Source organism: Ostrinia nubilalis, chromosome 15, assembly GCF_963855985.1.
Source record: "Ostrinia nubilalis chromosome 15, ilOstNubi1.1, whole genome shotgun sequence".
In the NCBI taxonomy this organism is placed as follows: domain Eukaryota; kingdom Metazoa; phylum Arthropoda; class Insecta; order Lepidoptera; family Crambidae; genus Ostrinia; species Ostrinia nubilalis.
The window spans coordinates 13,620,214-13,644,737 of NC_087102.1; the positions used below are offsets into that span (position 1 = coordinate 13,620,214).

At 41.0% G+C, this 24,524-nt stretch overlaps 1 protein-coding gene across 1 annotated transcript in view; it reads left to right on the top strand.

Moving 5' to 3' along the window:
* Positions 1 to 23,356, top strand: part of LOC135078993 (phosphatidylinositol 3,4,5-trisphosphate 3-phosphatase and dual-specificity protein phosphatase PTEN) — a 66,061-nt gene extending 42,705 nt beyond the window's left edge. Inside the window, exons 4-10 of the mRNA XM_063973607.1 lie at positions 61 to 159; positions 3,520 to 3,701; positions 5,875 to 6,085; positions 8,364 to 8,461; positions 9,244 to 9,373; positions 12,933 to 12,990; positions 16,851 to 23,356. Of these exons, the coding sequence (XP_063829677.1) occupies positions 61 to 159; positions 3,520 to 3,701; positions 5,875 to 6,085; positions 8,364 to 8,461; positions 9,244 to 9,373; positions 12,933 to 12,990; positions 16,851 to 16,854 (782 nt within the window). The 3' untranslated portion in view covers positions 16,855 to 23,356. The remainder of the gene's footprint in view (positions 1 to 60; positions 160 to 3,519; positions 3,702 to 5,874; positions 6,086 to 8,363; positions 8,462 to 9,243; positions 9,374 to 12,932; positions 12,991 to 16,850) is intronic.
* Positions 23,357 to 24,524: the final 1,168 nt, after the last annotated feature.

A 24,524-nucleotide genomic window follows, 5' to 3' on the forward strand; every position in this document is an offset into this window, starting at 1 on the left:
GACCCATAGGTCGTTTTGGCGTATGTTTAACAATACAACACTTGTATACTATCGTTTCAGGTACGATGGTGTGTTGTTACCTGCTGTACAGCGGACAGAAGGCGACCGCGGACGAGGCGCTGCAGTTCTACGGCACCAAGCGGGCGCACGACAATAAAGGTATTATTGCAATAGCTGTAAAGACTAGTTTGGCTAATGCTTTCTGTTTCTGTACGTTATATGAAAGTAACGTTTGTCTGATCAGATGGGTTTTGACAAGAAGTCCTGAAACAGACAAGAACATGATTCGTGAGATCTATTTAACGTTACTTGAAGCCTAGGCGCAGACCACCGACTTTTAGTTGACCGATAGTTGGGCCCGATTCTAATTTGTATGAAGAATTGGCCGATTTCAAATTGGTGTAATGTGCGAACTTCCATACATGTTCATACTATCGGCTGTCTAAAAGTTTGTAGTCTGTGTGTTGAGTGTCTTATTATACACTAGCTGTCAAATGTAGCGTCCAAAGAGAATTTCAGAAAATGCTATACATAATCAGAAAAATATAACTACATTAAATGGCGCAGTGGTTGAGAACTCGGCTACTTTAGAGGTCGTGGATTCAATCCCCGCATTGCGCACAATTAAAACATTTGTGTACAAACATTGTATTGATCTGGTTGTTTTCAATGTTATGTATTTACAAAATCTTGATACAGTATCCGTCTAAAATGCAATACGATAACCTTTTTTACGTTAAACTATATTTGGTTGCACACTGACCATTCATTGCTTATTTCTTAATAACAGTTAATTAGTACAAAATATGGTTATAAGCAATTAATAAGTGCCGACTCTTAGATATCCTTACGATATAAGATATTGATTTAAAATACCTCCTTTGAATAATCCAAGTCGTATCTTATAAGTAGTTAAATTGAAAGGGACAGATATAATAGAGCCAGGGTCGTTTTTCACGCATAATAATGATACAACTTTTTGCCCGTATTGTATTTTCATAGACAAAAGAAGCCTTTTCGGGTTAAAACTACTGTGCTTATTGTTACCTACACACAAGCCCAAATAATATAATGCTCGGAACTGGACAAAAAATAACAAAAGAGCACCAAACAATTGCATAATTGCATCGGTACAGTTAATCGCAGTGCGTATGCAACTTGAGTCTTTAATGCCTCGTCTTACGGAAGAAATACGAGTAAAGGTTTTTTTGGCGAATGTATAATGCGACTAACGTAGTGTTATAAACTTATAATCCCTTTGAATAAAGTTAAATAATGGGTCATGTGGTCGTAGCGGGTTTCCCAATTTTTTGTGATTCAACAGTTGACGGTGCTAGCAGACCGAGACGCACTTCATATGATTTATAGTTCATTGTAGTTTCTAATAAGACGCACGACGTTTGAGGAAGATGTAGAGGTTAATTGTTATGTAATCGGCGATTGCTACCGTACAATGTATGTTAATTTGTAGGTACCTAAAGTATTTATTGCTACAAATCTGCCGTATTATAGGTCCAGTACTTAACTCATGTCATTGCCTGAGGTATGAAAGCGGCACAGGAGGGGTGACATTGACATACACTGGTCATCACAAAAATCGGCCCACCTACGTTTTACAGGAAAACTCGTTTCTACTGACACAATCATGGTGCCCCAACAATATTGGTGTTATTTGAAAGCCCAATAAATATCCTTTAAAACACATTTAATTTCCTAATAAACGATTAACATCCCAACTAATATTATAAATGCGAAAGTAACTCTGTCTGTCTGTCTGTCTGTTACGCTTTCCCGCTTAAACCTCGCAACCGATTTTGATGAAATTTGGCATAGAGATAGTTTGAGTCCCGGGAAAGAACATAGGATAGTTTTTATCCCGGTTTTTGAAACAGGGACGCGCGCGATAAAGTTTTTCTGTGACAGACAAAATTCCACGCGGGCGAAGCCGCGGGCGGAAAGCTATATACAATAAATGTGACTTGAAAAACTTGAAAAAAGACCTCACTTTGGACTCACCTCTGGGATCAATTAGACCAATTTTTATGGTTATAAAACCAAATAATGATCTCACGTGTCCTCTTTAACAGATGGGTAGCGATTAATCCCAACTTAACAGTTTTATAGCCATAAAAGTTGGCTCAAGCGTAACTACCTATTTTTTTGAAGAAGTTACTCTGGATTCTTCTACAGACACATTTTTGGGGTAAAAACCTTTCCTTTAATGAAATGAAGTTTAGAACTAGGCTTTTAAATGGTAATATAGTATAGTAATATTGGTGGGAAGTGGGGATGCATACATTTGAAAGTGCTTGTCGCGGGTGGGTCGATTTTTATGATGACCAGTGTATTATGACGTTACAGAGCATACAAATCTGAAGCTTATTTGAAATCTAGCTAACGTGTGACATCTCAAAAACACCCTCCCGTGCCGCTCTCATATCACAGGCACTGACTTAGTTAGACCTATAATAATCAAGTTTTTATACTTCTGTGGCGACATCTATCGACACACACTTCTATCAATGCGCCCATTTTCCGCTATTCTAAGTGAAAGGTGACTGACTGACTGACATAATGATCTATCAACGCACAGCTCAAACCACTGGACGGATCGGGCTGAAATTTGGCATGCACGTAGATGTTATGACGAAGGCATCCGCTAAGAAAGGATTTTACAAAACCACCCCTAAGGGGGTAAAACGTCGTCGCGGGCGGCCGCTAGTTTTGCTTATAAGCGCTTATTTAGGCACAACTCACCCAATGTATTACCTAAACCGCACTTGTGCTAAACAAAACAAGCGAGAGGTGTGCGTGATGACGTCAGCTTGGGAGGTGTGCGGAGGGCGTGTCAGTGTCTTGTACTTCCGGTTATTGGCGTTACACGGATTGTGTGTTGCCAATGTAAGTTTGTACTTCACTTATTGTTTGTTTAGTGTATCTTCGCGATGTTTAAGTTCAACGCACGCACTTCTTGATTTAAACTCGTAGTTTACAAATATGAAATAGTTTATTTATTTATATCACGTCATCATCACCAGCCTATAACAGTCTACTGTTGAACATAGGCCTCCATAATACGCGTCTACAGGAGTCCATTGCTAGTCATTGGCCTGCCCTGATACGCTAAATTTTACCCTATCTTCGGTTTGTCGCATCCAGCTTCTGCTAGCGACCTTTCTCGCGGTCTTCACTCAAGAACTAGTTTACCTACTTCAGAGGTTATTGGGTTTGCGTTAGTTAAGGCACTCTCTTTTTAACAGCAAAGAGAATAGGGACAGCTGACATTAAGTTTTGAGCCATTAACCCTTAACCAGGACTGACTAATGGCCATAGAGCCTAATTTGAACTTTATGCTGTGAAGATTCGGTTGAAAACCAATCCTTTTTTTGAGCCTGGTTAAGGGTTAAATGGATACAAATGTTGGTGTTGAAGATATTGGCGCCAATGTTGGTGCATAATTTGTCTATTCAACTTTGGACTCAACAGAACCTGACTTAAAGTATTTTTTCCTACTTCCAGGAGTAACAATCCCGTCGCAGCGGCGGTACGTCGAATACTACGCGGCGCTGGTTCGCTCGGGGCTTCAGTACACGGCTACAAGAGTATACATAAGGGAGCTGGTGATGTGCCCGCCGCCCATGCTGAACGGCGGCCAGTGCACGCTCGAGCTCACAGTGTCGCAGGCGCAGCCGCCCTTCAAGGTGCGTACTGGCTCCAGTGTAGTGCTAGGGCGGCTCTAGTGTAGTGCTAGGGCGGCTCTAGTGTAGTGCTAGGGCGGCTCTAGTGTAGTGCTAGGGCGGCTCTAGTGTAGTGATAGTGCGGCTCTAGTGTAGTGCTAGGACGGCTCTAGGGTAGTGCTAGGACGGCTCTAGGGTAGTGCTAGGGCGGCTCTAGTGTAGTGCTAGGGCGGCTCTAGTGTAGTGCTAGGGCGGCTCTAGTGTAGTGCTAAGGCGGCTCTAGTGTAGTGATAGTGCGGCTCTAGTGTAGTGCTAGGACGGCTCTAGGGTAGTGCTAGGACGGCTCTAGGGTAGTGCTAGGGCGGCTCTAGTGTGCTCGGGTTCAGTACACGGCTACAAGAGTATACATAAGGGAGCTGGTGATGTGCCCGCCGCCCATGCTGAACGGCGGCCAGTGCACGCTCGAGCTCACAGTGTCGCAGGCGCAGCCGCCCTTCAAGGTGCGTACTGGCTCTAGTGTAGTGCTAGGGCGACTCTAGTGTAGTGCTAGGGCGGCTCTAGTGTGCTCGGGTTCAGTACACGGCTACAAGAGTATACATAAGGGAGCTGGTGATGTGCCCGCCGCCCATGCTGAACGGCGGCCAGTGCACGCTCGAGCTCACAGTGTCGCAGGCGCAGCCGCCCTTCAAGGTGCGTACTGGCTCCAGTGTAGTGCTAGGGCGGCTCTAGTGTAGTGCTAGGGCGGCTCTAGTGTGCTCGGGTTCAGTACACGGCTACAAGAGTACATCAGGGAGCTGGTGATGTGCCCGCCGCCCATGCTGAACGGCGGCCAGTGCACGCTCGAGCTCACAGTGTCGCAGGCGCAGCCGCCCTTCAAGGTGCGTACTGGCTCCAGTCTAGTGCTAGGGCGGCTCTAGTGTAGTGCTAGGGCGGCTCTGGTGTAGTGCTAGGGCGGCTCTAGTGTAGTGCTAGGGCGGCTCTAGTGTAGTGCTAGGGCGGCTCTAGTGTAGTGCTAGGGCGGCTCTAGTGTAGTGCTAGGGCGGCTATAGTGTAGTGATAGTGCGGCTCTAGTGTAGTGCTAGGGCGGCTCTAGTGTAGTGCTAGGGCGGCTCTAGTGTAGTGATAGTGCGGCTCTAGTGTAGTGCTAGGGCGGCTCTAGTGTAGTGCTAGGGCGGCTCTAGTGTAGTGCTAGGGCGGCTCTGGGCTAGGGCGGCTCTAGTGTAGTGCTAGGGCGGCTCTAGTGTAGTGCTAGGGCGGCTCTAGTGTAGTGCTAGGGCGGCTCTGGGCTAGGGCGGCTCTAGTGTAGTGCTAGGGCGGCTCTAGTGTAGTGCTAGGGCGACTCTAGTGTAGTGCTAGGGCGGCTCTAGTGTAGTGCTAGGGCGACTCTAGTGTAGTGCTAGGGCGGCTCTAGTGTGCTCGGGTTCAGTACACGGCTACAAGAGTACATCAGGGAGCTGGTGATGTGCCCGCCGCCCATGCTGAACGGCGGCCAGTGCACGCTCGAGCTCACAGTGTCGCAGGCGCAGCCGCCCTTCAAGGTGCGTACTGGCTCCAGTCTAGTGCTAGGGCGGCTCTAGTGTGCGATATTATACTAATGCCCGTTTTCACCATCAATCCCTAATTTTTAAGTGACCCCTATGTCAACAAAATTCCTGTTATTTGCCACCATAGCTTAGGGGTCACTTAAACATTGGGGATTGATGGTGAAAATGAGCATAAGTCCGGGAAATCGTGTCCTAAATTCGCGTGTGCGCCGCATAACTAGCTTGCGCGTACCATAATAATATGTCCGTAAAGGCGTGTCTTGGCTTCGTTCATGCTTGTACTAAAAACCCGGTCGCCGAGCACGTAGAATTTCGTTCAATGACCCAAAGCTACACATCCTTATCGCTCGCACGTAATTATGTTGCTGTCGCGCTCGGCGACCGGACTATAGCTTCGTGCATGTGATAGAAAATGCGCGTGTGCAAAAGTCCACGCCTAAGTTTCAATAGTTTTAGGCGAGCTTTACAGTTACTTTAATTTATGTTATAAAAAGAATAAACTTTGCTGCACATATTGACGTGTACGTAAATAGTTTAATACAGCGTTACTGCCATTTAATTTTAAATCTGTGACCTCTTCTAGTTTTTTTTTGGGTTAAGCAATTGAAATCCCGTATGCCGACTGCGTTAAAACAATCCCATTGCTTCCCCAGACGCCGACCGGCTGCCACGAGGTGCGAAAGCACGCGCGCGCTGTTCGCGTGTGCCTCACGCACTGCACGCCGCTGCACGGCGACGTGCGCGTCGACGTCTACACCAAGCCCAAGATGATGATGCGCAAGGAGAAGCTGTTCCACTTCTGGTTCAATACGTTCTTCTTGGCGGCCGGAGTAGGTGGTACTCAAGTGCCTCCGCCCGCGGATAGTGAGTGGTTTTATTATTTATTTGTTAATAGCTGCACAGCTGTAGATCCTGGGAGTTGCAGCTGTGGGAATAGTCCCGTACTAGCTGTACCTGGCTTGCGTTGTAATGCCAGATAAATGGCCTGTCGCACTGTATACCAAGCCCAAGATGATGATGCGCAAGGAGAAGCTGTTCCACTTCTGGTTCAATACGTTCTTCTTGGCGGCTGGAGTAGATGGTACGCAAGTGACTGGACTACTTATATTTGTTACTAGCTGCACAGCTGTAGATCCTGGCTACACAGGAGTTGCAGCGGTGGGAACGAGAGGTGGGAATAGTCCCATACTAGTTGCACCCGGCTTTGTCGTCGTCGTCGTTTCAGCCGAAAGACGTCCACTGCTGGACAAAGGCCTCCCCCAAGGATTTCCACAAAGACCGGTCCTGCGCCGCTTGCATCCAGGTACTTCCCGCGACCTTCACCAGATCGTCGGTCCACCTAGTGGGAGGCCTGCCCACGCTACGTCTTCCAGCTCGTGGTCGCCACTCAAAAACTTTTCTGCCCCAGCGGCCATCAGCTCTTCGAGCTATGTGCCCCGCCCACTGCCACTTGATTTTAGCGATTCTGCGGGCTAATGCCAGATTTGAGAATGCGGCTTGCGTTGTAATGCCAGATAAATGGCCTGTCGCACTGTATACCAAGCCCAAGATGATGATGCGCAAGGAGAAGCTGTTCCACTTCTGGTTCAATACGTTCTTCCTGGAGGCCGGAGTAGGTGGTACTCAAGTGCCTCCGCCCGCGGACAGTGAGTCTTTCCCACATTTATTTTCCCACGTTACTAAGTACACAGCTGTAGATCCTGGCTACACAGGAGTTGCAGCGGTAGGGATGAGAGTTGGGAATAGTCCCATACTAGTTGCACCCGGCTTTGTAAAACACCACATAAAATTGCCTGTCGGACTCGGGCAGTATACAAAGTCCAAGATGATGATGCGCAAGGAGAAGCTGTTCCACTTCTGGTTCAATACGTTCTTCCTGGGCGGCAGCTGTAGGTGGTACGCAGGTGCCTCCGCCCGCGGACAGTAAGTGGTTTTTCTTATTGATTTGTTGCTAGCTTCTTCCTTTTCGTTTCGCTCTTGACAGAGCGGTCGTGGTAACGTTGAAGCGTTGTTCACATCGGTTGTAGAGGTTGATACAACTTCGTACGATCTCCCGCCATCTTACTAGCATCTGATACTAGCTGCGTAGCTGTAGATCCTGGCTGCACAGGAGTTGCAGCGGTGGGAACGAGAGGTGGGAATAGTCCCATACTAGCTGAACCCCGCTTTGTAATACCACGTAAAATTGCCTGTCGGACACTCGGGCAGTATACAAAGTCAAAGATGATGATGCGCAAGGAGAAGCTGTTCCACTTCTGGTTCAACACGTTCTTCCTGGCGGCTGGAGTAGGTGGTACTCAAGTGCCTCCGCCCGCGGATAGTGAGTAGTTTTATTATTTATTTTCTACCAGCTGCACAGCTGTAGATCCTGGCTACAGAGGAGTTGCAGCGGTGGGAATAGTCCCGTACTAGCTGCACCTGGCTTGCAATGCAATGCCACGTAAAATTGCCTGTCGGTCACTCGGGCAGTATACAAAGTCAAAGATGATGATGCGCAAGGAGAAGCTGTTCCACTTCTGGTTTAATACGTTCTTCCTGGCGGCCGGAGTAGGTGGTACTCAAGTGCCTCCGCCCGCGGACAGTAAGTGGTTTTTCTTATTGATTTGTTGCTAGCTTCTTCCTTTTCGTTTCGCTCTTGACAGAGCGGTCGTGGTAACGTTGAAGCGTTGTTCACATCGGTTGTAGAGGCTGATAGAACTTCGCACGATCTCCCGCCATCTTACTAGCATCTGTTACTAGCTGCGTAGCTGTAGATCCTGGCTACACAGGAGTTGCAGCGGTAGGAACGAGAGGTGGGAATAGTCCCATACTAGTTGCACCCTGCTTTGTAATACCACATAAAATTGCCTGTCGAACTCGGGCAGTATACAAAGTCCAAGATGATGATGCGCAAGGAAAAGGTTCATTTACGATGCAATTTAATGGGCTCTGCATGGTGAACAAACTTTTACGATGGTATGGGAACCCTTTGTTTGCGAGTCTTGACTTGAATTGTGTTGATGCCTGCATCAATGTAATATTGTAATGTTAATTGCAGAACTCTTATTTGTGAAGGAGTGACCTCCTTTATGTAATCAACGACCGGGTGGATAATTTCGCTTGAAGATATTTTTGTAAACACCAAGTGGTATTGCGGTTGCAGGTCCAAACCAGGAGACGTACAAGCTGACGCTGAACAAGTGGCAGCTGGACGACGCGCACAAAGACAAGCAGCATAAACTCTATAGCCCCGACTTCAAGGTAAATAACACTTGCAATAATGTAACGTAGCGTATGTGTACCATGTTATTTAATCACATTAAAATGTAAGCGAATTTAGTAATCCATCAGTTAAGAAAGATTAATTTTGTTTAATTTACTCTTTAGGTAGTTTAAGATTATTTTGATCCTCTAATTCAGTGGTTCTTAATCTTTAAGTCATGAGGGACCATTTTACCAAATTTCTGTCTTGTCAGAGACCACCTCATAATCATAATCAGTCAAAAGTAAACCAGTTTGACTACAAAAATCGGTTGAAAGTGGTTTTGACCAAGGTGTGCAAGTACACTTCGTGGACCTCTTGGAATGCCAGGGACCACCAGTGGTCCGCGGACCACCGGTTAAGAACCACTGCTCTAATTCTTCTGTAATGTCGTCATTTTGGGGCTGGGGTTATTAAATTCTTGAGTGGAGAACTAACTCGACAAACGTAATGTTAGACTTCCGTCAGCTAGTAGTAGACAGGGGGTAGAGTGACGTCTTACGAAAAGTCGCTGGATGCAACAAGCCGAAGTCGTAAAGGTGGCTTACGTTCAGGTGTTGACTGGTAATGATGAATGTCATACTGGGTTGTATTTGTAATTGACATTAAGAGCGCTTTCACGTTAGGGCGTTAGAAGCGCGACAGCAGCGGCGTTTTTATAATGTGAAGGCATGCATCCGCTGTCACATAGACCATAGTATGAAATTTTCGGCAGCGCGTCTGTCACGCGTTTGTTGCGCTGTTAAAGCGCTCTTGCTCCAATACATAATTTTCGTTGCAGGTGGAGCTGATAGTGCAAAAGCAGCCTTCCTCGTCGACGTTCAGCTCGCACCCGCCGCGCGCCGCCTCGCCGCCCTCCTCCTCGGCCTCGGACTGCTCTGAACCGGCGCTTGACGAGCACTGGGACTCCGGTGAGCAAGCCCCGCCCACGAGGCCCCGCCCACAAGCTGGCCCCGCCCACGACGCGCTAAACTTAGACCATAGGGCCAAAACCAAGCTTAATACCAAGCTCGCGCTCGACGAGCAGTGGGACTCCGGTGAGCAAGCCCCGCCCACGAGGCCCCGCCCACACGCTGGCCCCGCCCCCGACGCGCTAAACTTAGACCATAGGGCCAAAACCAAGCTTAATACCAAGCTCGCGCTCGACGAGCAGTGGGACTCCGGTGAGCAAGCCCCGCCCACGAGGCCCCGCCCACAAGCTGGCCCCGCCCACGACGCTCTAAACTTAGACCACAGGACCAAACCCAAGCTCGCGACCCTCGACGAGCAGTGTAGCTACAAACGGGACTGTAGGATGCGACTCGTCGACGACCGGTTGAAGGAACTAGTCTATCAGATAAACGACCCGGTTGGCAACCCTGTGTGTAGCAAAAGCGACCCCGCCGCGCTCTGCGGCCATAAGCAGAACTGTAATTTAGGGCCGTGTGTGGATTTCGCGGATTTAGCGCATAACAGCCGAACACAATCCCCTACTGAAGCCATGGACAGCGATCGACCGCAGTCGCCGTCGAAAGAGCCAATCGAAATGCTCACGGAACCTAGCTATAAGATCGATATAGATAAACACCCTGAATTCTTCCAGGGCGATGTTTTCACGGACGACGAGTCCTTTAGGCGAACCGTGTTTCAAACCGAGCTCGCGTTAGACCAGAATTATATTAGACTCAACAACCCGGCGACTAAGCACCCCTGGGATCCGAACTTCAAGGATGACCACGAGAAATGCAGCGAGGATCACATGTTTTTCGATTTCTCGGGCAACCGTAGCTCTAAAAAAGATTCTAAGCAGAGCCCGGACAAGAAAAATAAGTCGTATATCACAGACCCTAGTTTTAAAAAGAGTAAGTCGCCTAAAAATATGTATAAGTCGTATCAAACGTACCCGGAGCCCGACAGCCAGTCGTCGATGATGCACGACAAATTCGATGATAAGCTCCAAATGAGCTGTCCATCTGATATGTTCTTGAAAGCCGACAAAACGTTTAGTCCTAACTTCAAAACGGATAGTAAAAACTATATTAAATTCACTTGTATGCCGCCGAATAGGGCGTTAGCTGAATGTAATTATAAGGCGGGGGAACCTTACAGTCTTCTTCCCGATGAGAATAAAGATCAGCCTAGTCCGGATAGCGAGGATTTTAAGCAGGAGTTCAGTGAACAGAACAGAGCCCTGATTGAGCCTTGTTGTAAAGCTGATAAAGCTACAATCAAGCCTAACTATAGTCTCGTTCCACCAGATCAGGCCGAAAACCGCACGTTAAGTAAACCCCGGTTATCTTTAACTGACGTTAGGGCTTCGTGGAAGGAATTTAGCGGAATGTTCTCGGATACTAGGAAGAAAAGGGATAATAAGGAATGATTTGGGTTTTTACACATAAATATCTCGACAGCAAATACAGATTGTCTAACAAAACATAGCTGGGTCAATACGTAACCTTGCGAAAAAAGGCTTTCTATGAATTTTTGACATCAGATAGTTACAATTCTATTTGATATGTTTTTTGTTTGTTTTTATCATATTATACAGTGCAATTACCCTTGCCTTGTTGTAAATAATCGAATAATTTATTTTGTTACAATAATTATTACTTTGCCGACGCGTATGATTTTCCATACAAGTCCTAAAAGTTCATTTAATTGCTGTCGGGCTTACTATAGACATATTCGAGCGTTATAAGTAACTTACAATTCTTTTAAGCAAGCGATTGCATATCTTCTAGTTAGTTTGAGTTACAGTTGTTATTAATTTATGTATAGTTTAGTTGTAGGCACAGTCATATAAATAGTGGGGAGGCGTGTTGGTTCGTTGATCTCTGCATCGGTAATGATAGCGTTAGTTGTATGGAACAGAATAATATACTATAGGATATGTTTTACGGGGCACTCAGTTATGTGAATCTAAAGGCTGATTTACACAATGTTAAGTATTAAAGTAGGTAACTTTTTAACTTAATTTTAAGTCTATTTCAAAACGTATTTAAGTTGTCAAGCTCTTGTATACTATGAAACAGCTTGTCAAATCGTGTCAAGTGACAAGCCCCGCCCATTAACTTATCCGAAAAATTAAGTTATAATTTAGTTAAATACTTAACTGCTTAATACGTGTAAATCAGCCTTTATGCCCGTTTTCATCATCAATCCCTAATTTTTGACCCCCTAATTTGTGACCCCTATGAAATAATATCTGTTATGTGTTACCATAGGGGATACTTAAAAATTAGGGATTGATGGTGAAAACGGGTATAAAGGTACTATGTGTACAGGCTCTATTGACCCTGTTAGGAGCTTTATGAGTCGCCATAGGTGTCTTTTATCTATGGAACACTATCCCCCTTATTAATAAAAGGTTACACCCTAGTTGAACACTGTTTTAAAGTGACATTTCCATACTAAACGTCACTTTAAAGCAGTTTTTCAATTAGTGTAACTTTTTATTAATAAGTGTGTTTAAGAGGCCAAAATAGGGGCCTTAACATACCCTTGAAATAATAGGAACACGTATCTTTATTTGTATAATCATAAGATCAACGGTTTTCAGTGAAAAATATGGGCGTTTTCGAAAAAAAAATTCGAGTCAAATTCAATACAAGGTCGCGTGTATGTTCGTGTATTTTGTTGACTGGTGCGTTTATTTTAAGCAATCTTACACGATGGTTCAATTTATTAGGGAACTTAGTTTTGGATTTTGTAGGACCGACCGGAACAGTCTCATATATTTTTTACATGGTTTTAGGTTGTGACGTCTTCTGCGAACTAAGTTAGGTTTTGTCTCAGAACGTTATCATATAATTTTAATAACTGAAAGTTTGTTCGTCCAAGATACAATCTAATTTTAGTTCACAGTGGAAAAAGAGTTCCGTTGGCACTTTACGTTCTTGTACGCATAGGGTAGTTGACATTTTTACCTACTGTTTGACTAAAGACATCGATTATTTAAATTAATTTAACACATGTGCCTACTTTTCAATATTTTTATAGATTTTCAACTCAAGTCTAGTCTTTTCGTATGGAAATTGCTTGGTTTTATGTTGAGCTGGATCAACGCCCGTATTCACAAACGATGCTTACTTAGGTGAAGCAGAAAATCGAAGGCAAAGCGTTGAATAGAGCTATGCGATTGGTACGTGTGTCACCCTGTGCGTCCACGCGCACTGTCAGATCTTGTACCGTCTTACAGTTACAGGATGAGTTCCGACGATTTGTATGGGATAGTTAGTGTACGAAACCAAACCCAATGATAGTCGTAATAACACTGATTTGTTTGTTTCTGAAATGTTTGTGAATACGGGCGTAAGTCATTAACGAAAATAGCGAGAAGCAAAATAATTAGTAACTTTTTTGTAACAATTGAATATTGTCAACTACCCTACTGCCTGTGTTTTACCGTACGCAAGTCCTGACGCAAATTTTGGACGTATCTAGAGTAAGGCGGGCTACCGTAGTGCGATACTAACGCCACCTGACGCGCAGGCGCGGAGCGCTCGTGTGTGGGCCGCTATCGACCGCTGACGCCGCCCGCCGCCGCCACGTAACTATATCCGCCCTAGCCCTACCCACCACTCACCACGTACTACGTATAAAGCCCGGTCTGCGAGCACGTAGAATTTTGTCCAATGACCCCTAGCTACCCATCCTTATCGCTCGCGCGTAGTTATATTGCGGTCGAGACTGTGCGACTGGCACCCGCAGTGAGTGTGCGACATAATTACGCGCGAGCGATAAGGATGGGTACCTTGGGGTCATTGGACAAAATTCTACGTGCTCACAGACCAGACTATAGACTTACCCTTATTCATAATAATGCAAACAGCTTATTAAACCTATTTTAATTTTTAACTATTGCACTGTTTTATCTCGTTCCTACTTGGCACTGTCATCATTTGATAGAAAGTGACAAAATAGCGCAATAGTTAAAATAGGTTTATTATGCTGTTTGCATTATTATGAATAAGGGCAAAAGACTTTAGTTGTATACTTACTGCTAGACAAGCTTTTATGGATAATATTGTGACGCAAAATAACTTTGAGCAACGGACGAAATGCGCACGTAAATAGAAAATTGTGACGCAGCGCAAAATTGCGTTATGTAAAATAATTTCAAACCACGTGCAGAGTGCGCGCACATAATATACATAATGTGCACGTAAATAATTACAAACGTGCCGTAAGTAATTACAGATACCCACGTAAATAATTACAAATGCGCACGTAAATTCAAATTCAAATTCGTTTATTTCTTTAACTAAACGAATTTGAATTTGAATTTACGTGCGCACGTAAATAGTTACAAATACGCACGTAATAAGTTACAATTAATGTGCCCGTAAATAGTTACAAATGTGCCCGTATAATTACAAATGCGCACGTAAATAGTTACAAATGCGCACGTAAATAGCTACTAGTGCGCACGTAAATGATTACAAATGCGCACGTAAACAGCTACTAGTGCGCACGTAAATTATTACAAATGTGTCCGTAAATAATTACAAATGTGCTCGTAAATGATTACAAATGCGCACGTAAATAGTTACAAATGCGCACGTAAATAGTTACAAATGCGCACGTAAATAGCTACTAGTGCGCACGTAAATGATTACAAATGCGCACGTAAATAATTACAAATTCACACGTAAAAAGTTACAAATGTGTACGTAAATAATTACGTTTTACTAGCCTCTCAATAAATGTTAGTTTGTTTACTACTACCTCCGTGGTTCTCACGGCACATCTGCTCATAACTCACTTTTCTAAATTAGTTGTTGATAAGTGTCACAAACTAAGTGAGCAATATTTCAGTTCATAGCTTGTCTAGTGGTATGTAGAAGTCTTTGACCACTGGCCACGCCTCGCTACACTAGAGTGACAAGGGTTGACGACTTTTGTCATATACTTGTTGCACAGTAATGCGTAGTTTTACTCAATATGTTATGAACATGGCATCGCAAAGCATATTACTTAATTATACAATCCTATCAAATTATTTTTAGATAGGCAAATTGGATGCTATGGTAATTTCGTCACCAGAAGTTGTCAACCCTTATCTAACACCAACGGTTCGCGAATACGATGCTTTCTATGGGTATTTATTATGCAATTTTCTTTTGAAGTTAAAAGAAGAGAGCGGCTCAGTTCAAGAAGTCACTATGTCTTTTTTTCCACATTTTGGTAGTTTATATTTTTAGCATCACATTTTTAGTATAATTCGTAAACTTCTCGTGTGATTTGAATTGAGCCTTTTTAACTAGCACCGTAACAAAGTTTAATAATAAATTGAAAGTTAGGTGATCCACCATAGAAAGCATCGTGATATAGTCGCCATTCGAAGCACACAAAGTCAGCTCGGCTTCAACCCTAGTAATCAGTCGGACCACGAATGATCGATGTTTGCCCACTGCTTAGCCCACGCTTGGTATAGTGGGCCGCAGGTTTTGTGACAGGATATCAAATAACATAGTTTTGTTTTGTCGTCTCTAATTTGTAATCGAATATCCTAGCCAAAGACCTCACGAAAAGATTGTTTAAAGCCTGGTCCGTGAGCACGTAGAATTTTGTCCAATGACCCCAAGTTACCCATCCTTATCGCTCGCGCATAATTATGTTGCTGTCGCGCTCGCACACTCACTGCGGGCGCCCGTCGCACAGTCGCTACAGCAATATAATAACGCGCGAGCGATAAGGATGGGTAGCTTAGGGTCATTGGACAAAATTCTACGTGCTCACGGACCAGGCTTTAGCAATTTGCATTAAGTTAGTGTAAAAAAATGCTGTCAAAATTATCTGATGATTATTATAGTGCTCAAATCTAAAATATTAAATACCTGCGGCCCACTGTCACCTGTCGTCGTCACTCCATCATTTTTTGTCTCGCTTCGTCGTATGCGCACCACTGTGTTCGTCTCACTTCCTCATGTGTTCCGTGTTCGTCTGTGTCTTTAGCTTATTTCATGTGCATGCTTTGTGTATATACTTTTAATTTTAAAGAGCTTGTCTAATCTTTGTATTTAGCCATTTTTCAGTCGCCTATTAACTTTTACCTTGACATTTTGACAGCTTTTGTATACAGGGTGTTTGGTAAATGGGTATATGAGCCGACACTAGCCCATGTTAACATGGGCATATAAATGGTATGGTGAAGTCAGAAAATTGATATCTTCATTTTAATTATTTTAATTTTCATACAAATCGGATTTTTTAAATTTTATTTTGTATGAAAATTTAAAAAAATAAAATGATGATATCAAATTTCTGACTTCATCATACCATTTATATGCCCATGTTAACATGGGCTAGTGTCGGCTCATATACCCATTTACCAAACACCCTGTAGAAACACTGTCAAGATGTCATAGAAATTAGTGACGATTGAATGGATTTGAAGATAGGGCAGGCCCTTGAAATAACCTTGATTCCATTTTTAAATAATGCTGTATCATGCATTTCTATCAATACATTGCTGTTTCATCTGTGATGCCACTCTATTGTTCATGCTACAATTTTAAAAGCCTATTTTTTTAATAAACTAAATAACCAGTATGAATTAGAGAGTGGGGTCACAGAATGTATATTTTTTGTCATAAAACTTGCTACTAATTTAATTTAAAAATAATAACTGGCTGGAAACCTTAGCCTTCAATAACTGCTTTTACAGCATTGTTTACTGTTTTACATACTAAAATAGTGAGATAGTAAACGATAACGTGTGTATAATAGTTTATTATCTCACTAAACATAATAATTGATGCCACGTTTTCAATGTGGAGTGTGTTTTGTGTAAATATTGGTAACATACAACTCTGTCACCCATTCCAATATTCCGTGTACAGTCTGAATTGATTTAATTTTCCAAATATGTATTACTTTAGCTTGTCAAAATATGCATTAAATATAGAGATTATAGTTAAATATTCTCTTACTATAAAAGTAAATAAAAAGCTTTTGATTTCTTTGCTTTATTTTTGGAAAATTAAATCGAAGTATACTTTGTCTAACATCTCATGCCATCTCGCTCGCTTTGCACAATAAAAACGCATTACACATGCCACATACAGAGTTTTAAACGCCTTTTATGTTATTTTTATTTTTGTTAAATTAGTATGTACCACACTTTCTAATTTGGCTTTTGAAAGCACTTTAATGTTATTGATTGGTAGTTAGTTATTAAAATAAATATTTGAAGGCGTTTAGAATATTAACTGTGATACATTGCTAGCTTGTTTGAGTCCAATCTCGAGATATTTTCTCAATTTGAAGTTAACCCTTCAAAAGTCTGCGGGTACCATAATACCCGAAGTAAAAAAAATATTTGAAGTACACAAACAGGCTAGCTCTATCGTTCTGTGTGTGGCCGGTCACGGTCCGAAGCTTACATGGGTTTCTTCCGTTTTTCAGGTGAATCCACGTACTTGTGATGACGACTGGCTCCACTCCATACATAAACCCTGCTTTCGCTCATCAAGAGACCCTAACACGGTGCCGTAAAGGCCCCACTGCCTTTACTTAGTGTCTAACTTACAGTGTTGTATGTGTGTACGTGTACTGTAGTTTAAGCGGGCTGTGCCATTGCCACGGACGACGCCGTCGACTCAAATGTGATAATACGAGTGCTGAAGGACATAAGGACGATAAATTATCTTGGTACTAGGCATCGCTACCTCGATGTAAAATATTCCCCTTGATGCTTTGTTCGTTTAAAGTCACAAGGTATGTTCTTAAATTCTCTCCGACTGATAAGTACACTGAGTTATCTTTTTCGGATTTTTTTTATTGAATATTATGTAGCAACGATTGTAATGTTAGCGATGCGGTTACAATGGCAGAAGGATCTGGCTCTTTGGTGTTAGCATTTATAGGGTTATCAGAATGCCTCTTCCATTTTGCGGATTGCCATTAAGAAAAACTGAAAAAGAATAGACGTTTAGAAACCGGCCAGTGTATAAGTAGTTTCCGATCAAAATAAAAACTTTAATAATTACAATATTTAAACGAAATGAAACTATTGAGTGTAATAGTCGATATTTATTTTTTCTGGAATTTCGTATCAATTTGATGTATTGTATTTTTATAGTGTACCTATTAATCTATTTTAAACATGGCATTAATACACGTAAGGTCCAAAACCTTTTTGTTTGGTCTCCCAACTACTTATTGTCTAAATTAGGTAAAAATATTTTTTCAAAATAATAAAAATTGTATTCTTTCGACCAAAAAAAGGTTTTGTAGTAGTTCTGTGTCTAAGATTCTGATAGAAAGTCTTACCACAGGGAACCAATTCTAAAGTGGTGCTTTTGGTTTTAACAATAATACCCCTTATAAGTAGGTACGAAAGTCTAAATTTTAATCTTTACCTACCCCACTACAAGTCGGCATATTATTACTTTTTAAAGGAATAATCTAGATTTTTAATACGAAGTTAATCCGATGCCGTTGGCCTACGAATCCAAGACTTGTATTATTTAGGTTTTGTATGCGCTTGATACACGTTTCGATTTATCGATTCCGTTTGGGTACCAATCGATTTCATTCAAATTAAATGTTGAATATTGATCACAAATTCTTTTAGGCTAGTTATTCTGAAACGAAATTAAAACTTTATTCAAACGCAAGTGACATTCTAGCATGTGTAATTCATCCAATCACATGCTGGAATCCATCCTTGGGATTGACTCGAGTTCTAATGTTTCATATTACGAGCCTAAGGGCTGATTATTCAATCATCGGATATCTTGTAACTGATGAATAAACTTGTCATTTTGACATATTTCCCATACTGAAACTGTCAATGTGCCAAACTTATTCTTCGGATAAAAGTTATCCGACGATTGAAAAATCAGCCCGATTGCAAAATTTATATAAAACACTTCTTACCACTCTCTTTAATGGGTAGTGTATCAAATACTATTTGGCCTATAATTTTTTTAATAAATCGCCCAATAAGGATGAAATAAATCGTCACGTGCGCAAGCCGCAAGCACCACGTTGTACTAATTCTGTTAGGTAAATCGTATTGAATAGTTACTTTAATATGTAAAGAATTACACGCCGCTCGGCGAGGCACACGATCCCACCAGAATTGACTAAGTCCTGACGGACAGTTGTTTTGTATAGGTTCAAAAGATCTCAGTGACTGCCGTCAGTAATGATAAAAAATTTTAGGCTTCTATGGATCGGCTATGAGCTTTCGTATGATGAGCTATGTCCTGACAGTGTTGCCACAGAAAATAATTGCTAAACATGTTTATATCGACGCCATTTTGAATTTTACAGGGTGATTTTTAATCATTTTACAGTTTAATTTTTGAAGCCGCCGGCGGCTCGTATACTGCTTTAATGCCAATTTTTTTTTAGAAAAGCCCTAAGTTCATGTTCAAATATTAGATATGAGAACGTATTAACTTATTTGAACAGCAGCATTATATTCATGAATTAGAAATTACCCCGAATAGATTAAAAAGGACGTCGGTATAGTAATCGTATAATAGCAGAAACGTATCGTAACAACCTTTGACGTATGGCACGTGACATAATCCTGTAAAAAGCAGGGCTGATCAACTCGAACTTTTCTGTTGATCCATATTAGTTTATTTGCGTTTTGTGATTAATTTTAATCACAATTTTAATTTAATCACAATAGATCTTTACTGAAATTTCGTGTAAAGCAAAATCATTTTCCGTTGTAGTGTTAAAAGACACTCGATTTAGTTAATTTTATTAGCAATAAGTTTCTTTTTAGTTAAATTATTTTGAAAATTACTTATAGAAAATGCACAAAATATCAATTGTTAATGAACTCAAACAAGATCATATTTTTGGTGGCTGATTATGCGAAAGCTTCATAGTAGCTCCGTTTGATTTAACAGTCTTCGTTGAGCTTGTGTTTGGAAATGGCGATTATGGTTTTAACCCTTTCAATACTGCGCGGGGCTTCAAAATTAGATATCTCGAAGATAGGAAATAGGATATAACGCGAAACACTCAATTACTTAACTTTTTAGACATATAAACAGTATAATAATTTGTTTTGCTAGAAATTCAGCAGCGTTGAAAGGGTTACATAAAAAATAATTGGAAATGGGAGAAATGGGAATAATGATTTTTGTATTTGAGTTTGGAATGTGAAATTAAAAATAAGATGTGCTGGGAACTCGCAACGCAGTGTTTTGTCTTGTGTGACTGTAAGTTACTGGGATAAAAACAGAAAAAAAATAAACAAATGCTAAATTGTCGAAGTGATAAACGAATCCGGCTGTCGATTTGTGTTTGTTGAACAGCCCTGAAAAATTTACGTAGCGTATCCTTTAGTTTGGTATACTAATTTATTAGTAAGCAACAAATTACGCTTAAGATACACTTCATTTGTACTTGAAAATGTATTAATCGTTCCCAGCAACAGTGTGGATTCGGCTTAGACCGACTTATTCCGTTACAAATCGGGGATATAATACTTTTTTTTTATTTTCTAATTGTAAATATTATTGTTATAATGCATTAGTGTTAAATGAGATCTGTTTTTCATTGATAGAATAAGTAGGTTGCGTCACAACCGGGTGACCATTTGAAAATTTTACAATATTGACAATAGCGGTTTAAAAATGGCGGGCCCATGCAATGGAGCGACAGTCGCGAATCGGTTCCGGATCGTTTCTATGACGTTAGGGCCCGGACATGCATTACCTACTGAGCGACGCGGCGACGTAACACATGCACAGTATAAATACTTGCTAATGAGGGTTTTCGCGTATGAAAGATCCGCTAGATGGCGGGACGTGGATGTGGGGTCTGACTGCTGCGTGATTGGTGGATTTTGACATATATGTCAATGTCATGTCAAAAATAACCAATCATGCAGCATTTGGACCTCGCGTCTACGTATTGCCATCTGGCGGATTTTTCATACGCGAAAACCCTCATTGGCGAGTGTTGTCTCTTCTATCATACAGACAAAAAGGCATCGGCTTGTGATTGGCTGTTTGCTTTTGTAAAATATCTTTGGTAAGGTAAACTGTAGACCTTGTTGATAAGAGCGTCGTTGCTGATTTGCAAATTTCTTGCATGCCTACCGTCGCCGCGTCGCAACGCACGGTGGATATGGGCTCTTAGGATATGTGATACGGTGACGGGCGTCCCGACTCATGCCTCCCAAGTTAATGTTGTTTTAAGTACTTGCACAATGTAAAATATACTCCTAACCCCTAAGGTTGATATGGGTCGGGAAGGCCAACTTAAAATCATAATAAATAAGATGGCCAGTTGATCAAAAATGCCGATATTTGTTAAGTTTTGTTTGGAGTAACTTAATGACAGAGTCTGTGAAATAGCTGAATCACAGGCGACTTTGAAACCTTTGTTTAAAAACTGTACAGGGTATCCTTGGATCGGCCTGAAACAATATTAAATCCAAGATGTCGCCAGTGAGATGCAATCGTATTCACTCGGTGTTGTGACGTCACCGCGCATTAGTTATTACTTTTCGGACCTGTTTCACAAATTGCAGATAAAGTCTGATAGCTGCTCATTAACAATTAATCTGTCAGATAAAGTACACTTGGTTTCACAGGTATCCTTTATGTGACAGATAACGTTGTGTCTGATAGCTATCTTAAACTCTATCAGGAACATGTGAAACTGATCCTTAGTATTTTAGCGTTACCAACAAGTTTCGCTATAACTTTTTTTAAATATCATATTTTGAGTCAAAATTCGAATTCTATGTAAGCTCGACAGTTCGTTAAATCCATGTTCAATTAAAAAAATCTTTATCTATCTCAATTTCTGAACAAAGAGTTCCTACAGATACTTAATTCATGATTGGCATTTTGGAGAAACTTGGTAAGGTTTAGCGTAAGAAACGGTTAATGTAGGCTAAGGTAGAAAGTTATGTAAGATAGACTAACAACGTCATAGAAATCATCAAAACGTGAATTCGATATACGTGTAACTTAAAAATGTACGGAGGCGTTTAAAGTTTCGGTTGGTATAGACTATGAAATTAGTTTTTTATTGTTAATAGAGCTAAGGCGAGTCACATGCATGCTTCCAGTTTGAAAAAGTTTTTTTAAGTCATGAATTTGTAACGTCTTTTAATTAGTTTGTAATTTTTTTTTATGTCGCTTCAGATGTCTATGAGCTCCTAACACGAGACTCTGTTTTGTTAAAATTTCCATTCGATTGTAAATAAGGCGATTCAATTCCATATTAATTTCGTTACGCTGATATTTGTTATTCGGCAGTTATTGTCTGTGGCGAGTGCGTTTGCGATGCAAAATAGGAAAATTGTTATAGACAACTGACGATCAGTCATGTTTAATCTGTAACGTCGTTTTCGAATCTCGAAAGTTGAAAATTTATAAATACTCAATTTAAACGAGCTTCTTATCGAAGTGTTACAGAGGTAGTTCACGTGATTGTGTAATATCTACTTTATCATTAGCAGAAGGCACGTTCCACAGACAGCAACAAACCGATATTATTATTTCAAATTGTAATTATAAGCAGCAAATGCAATCTATTTGGCGTCCGGTGTTCAATGCGCGTATCATCAAGTACAAATCTAGGAGTTGTTAGTGCGGTCGTCCCGTCAGATGGAGTGACTAAGTCATAACTTATTCTCCGACGTTATTTTTAAAGATGGAAACTTTACAGCCACGTTAGCGTAATGTCCCATTCCAAGTCTTAGATGTGTTGTTTTGCACGAAGTTTTCGTTACGGTGGTCACGCGACCTCCCTCTTCATCAAAGGTTTAGCTTTAAAGATTGTTGTTTGCCTTATAAAAAAATGTGATCTTATGACGATTATACATAACGGGTGTTAGCGCAGCGCTCGCAGCGGCTTGCGTTGTATAAAAAAATACTTGACTCTTTTTGGGCCTTTACACTCTTAACTTTTCTTTTACGTTTCGCAAGAAAATCTCGACTAAAAACTAAAAAGATCTCGAATTTTCTAGAAAACGCTTTAATACGCATGAGCTGCGGACGCTGCGCGTGCGAGTGAATATGCCTTGTATAATGATAACAAATGAATTATGTAATATAATAAGACTTGACAAGTGCGGTGTGGAGTTGCGAGGCTCGGTGCAGCCTACTGTCAATTGGATACAGTTAGGGCGTAAAGGGCTTTATTGGTGGGAGGCTGGAACTTGCGCCGACATTGGATCTTATAATGACATTCTTAGCGTTTTCTGAAACGATTTCAATAACTATTGACACTTGGCAAAGATTCAACGCCAAGCAATTTGTGCCTTATCATGTTTTCAATTGGGACCGACTTGATTTGCGCTGAATCTATGCTCAAGCGCATATCCTGGAATCGTTTCAGGATTCGGGCCTTCAGTAGTTGTCGAATGTTACCTAATATGTTTAGTATTGTCAGTTAACTTGTTAATTTAAATTTTTGTACTTTTCTATCTGTAAAAAACACAGTATCGAGGTAACATTTTTATTTGCGCTGTCATCTAAAGTTTAAACGAGATAAAAACTTCAGTAGCGATGTATTTGTGTTTTGCATATAAATTCTGTTACCCTCTACTATGTTTTATGGTGTTAAAATATTTCGATGTAGGTCAATCCAAAGCGTTAGTGTCGGCGCAACCGGCCAGCCACTTGTTAGTTGTAAGAATGGTGTGAACAATTTTATTTCTACTTCTCTGTATACTTTACACCGCCACATAACTGGTAAAGCCCTCTCCGCAGGTTTAAAATATAAAAAAACTTTTTTATGAATCATAAGAAATGCTTAGTTCCACAATAATTAATAAAGATGCGTAAATTTTTCTTATTAGTAAGTAAAAGATCTCATATGTCTTATATTTGTTTTGTCTTTTTTTATATTTTGAGGAACTTCAGAATAGTCGAGTTGATTTAAAGACAACTTATGTAAAATAAAATATATTGATGTAAATATTTTCTGTGTTTTATTTTCACGACATTATACAATTAGATTTGTCAAATTGAGAATCACAAGGAAGAACTCTTAATTTTACTCCTAAATAGTAGGTATTGAAGCTGTGGTAGCAATAAATAGCAACCAATAGCTTTGTGGTAGATAAAATTAAATTGGAGTATTTTTAATGAATATGACCGGATATTTCTTACCGAAAAACTAAATTACCCGTGACTACCAGTAGAACAAGCAGCAGAACCACATCCAACACAAAGAGCTAAAAAGGGTAACTTACCCGTGATCTTATACAAGGAACATAGACAAGATAGAACCTGAACGAAAATCAAAGAGTAACTACAAGAAACCACGCCCACTTTTTTGATATCTGCCAAAAAAGTTGGGCCTGAAAAAATGTTCAAATCTATGTATATGTCGCAGTCGGATTGTATAATCCGCCGTTTTACATTACAGCTCTGTTTTGTAATACGGCGGTTCAACGTTTAGGCGGATTGTCATTGCGATACGTTCTTCAATACGGCGGCCCACGTTTAGCCGCATCGTACTACTATTTAGATTGTAGGGTGACCATACTTACAAAATAAAACAATGTTTAATGAAAATAAATTTTAATAAGACAGATTTCTTCTCACGATATTTCTTAGTTATTTTCGTTACTTTAAGTAATACTAAATTATACATATATTTGGCTTCTGTCATTTTTTTGTATATTTATAAATCACAGGGGACAGCCATCGCAAAACAAATAAACTTTTTTTGAAAGTTAATAATAAATAAAATATTTAGCTTTAGTCATTTTTAAACATAATGAGTAATCACAAGGTAAAAACATATTAAAAGATATCTCAAAATCTTCACCGGCCACTGTCATAATATCATACTTTTTGCACCAATAATATTGAGTAGGATTCCACCGAACACCAGAATCCATAGCCACTTTAGCGGTTTTGATGTGGGCTATAACCTCCAAAACTCGGTCCCTTGTCCACGGTTTTTTGACTGTTCCACATTGTGAAGAATAGAAATTCTACAATTGCAAGTTAAAATTGTTCTTAAACTCACTGTCGACACACATATTAATAACGTTTTCTTTATTAGATTCAGAAATAACTCCGTAATTTAGCAACACATTTTCTGCATCCGATGCCATTGTTGTTGTTATGTCAGGCA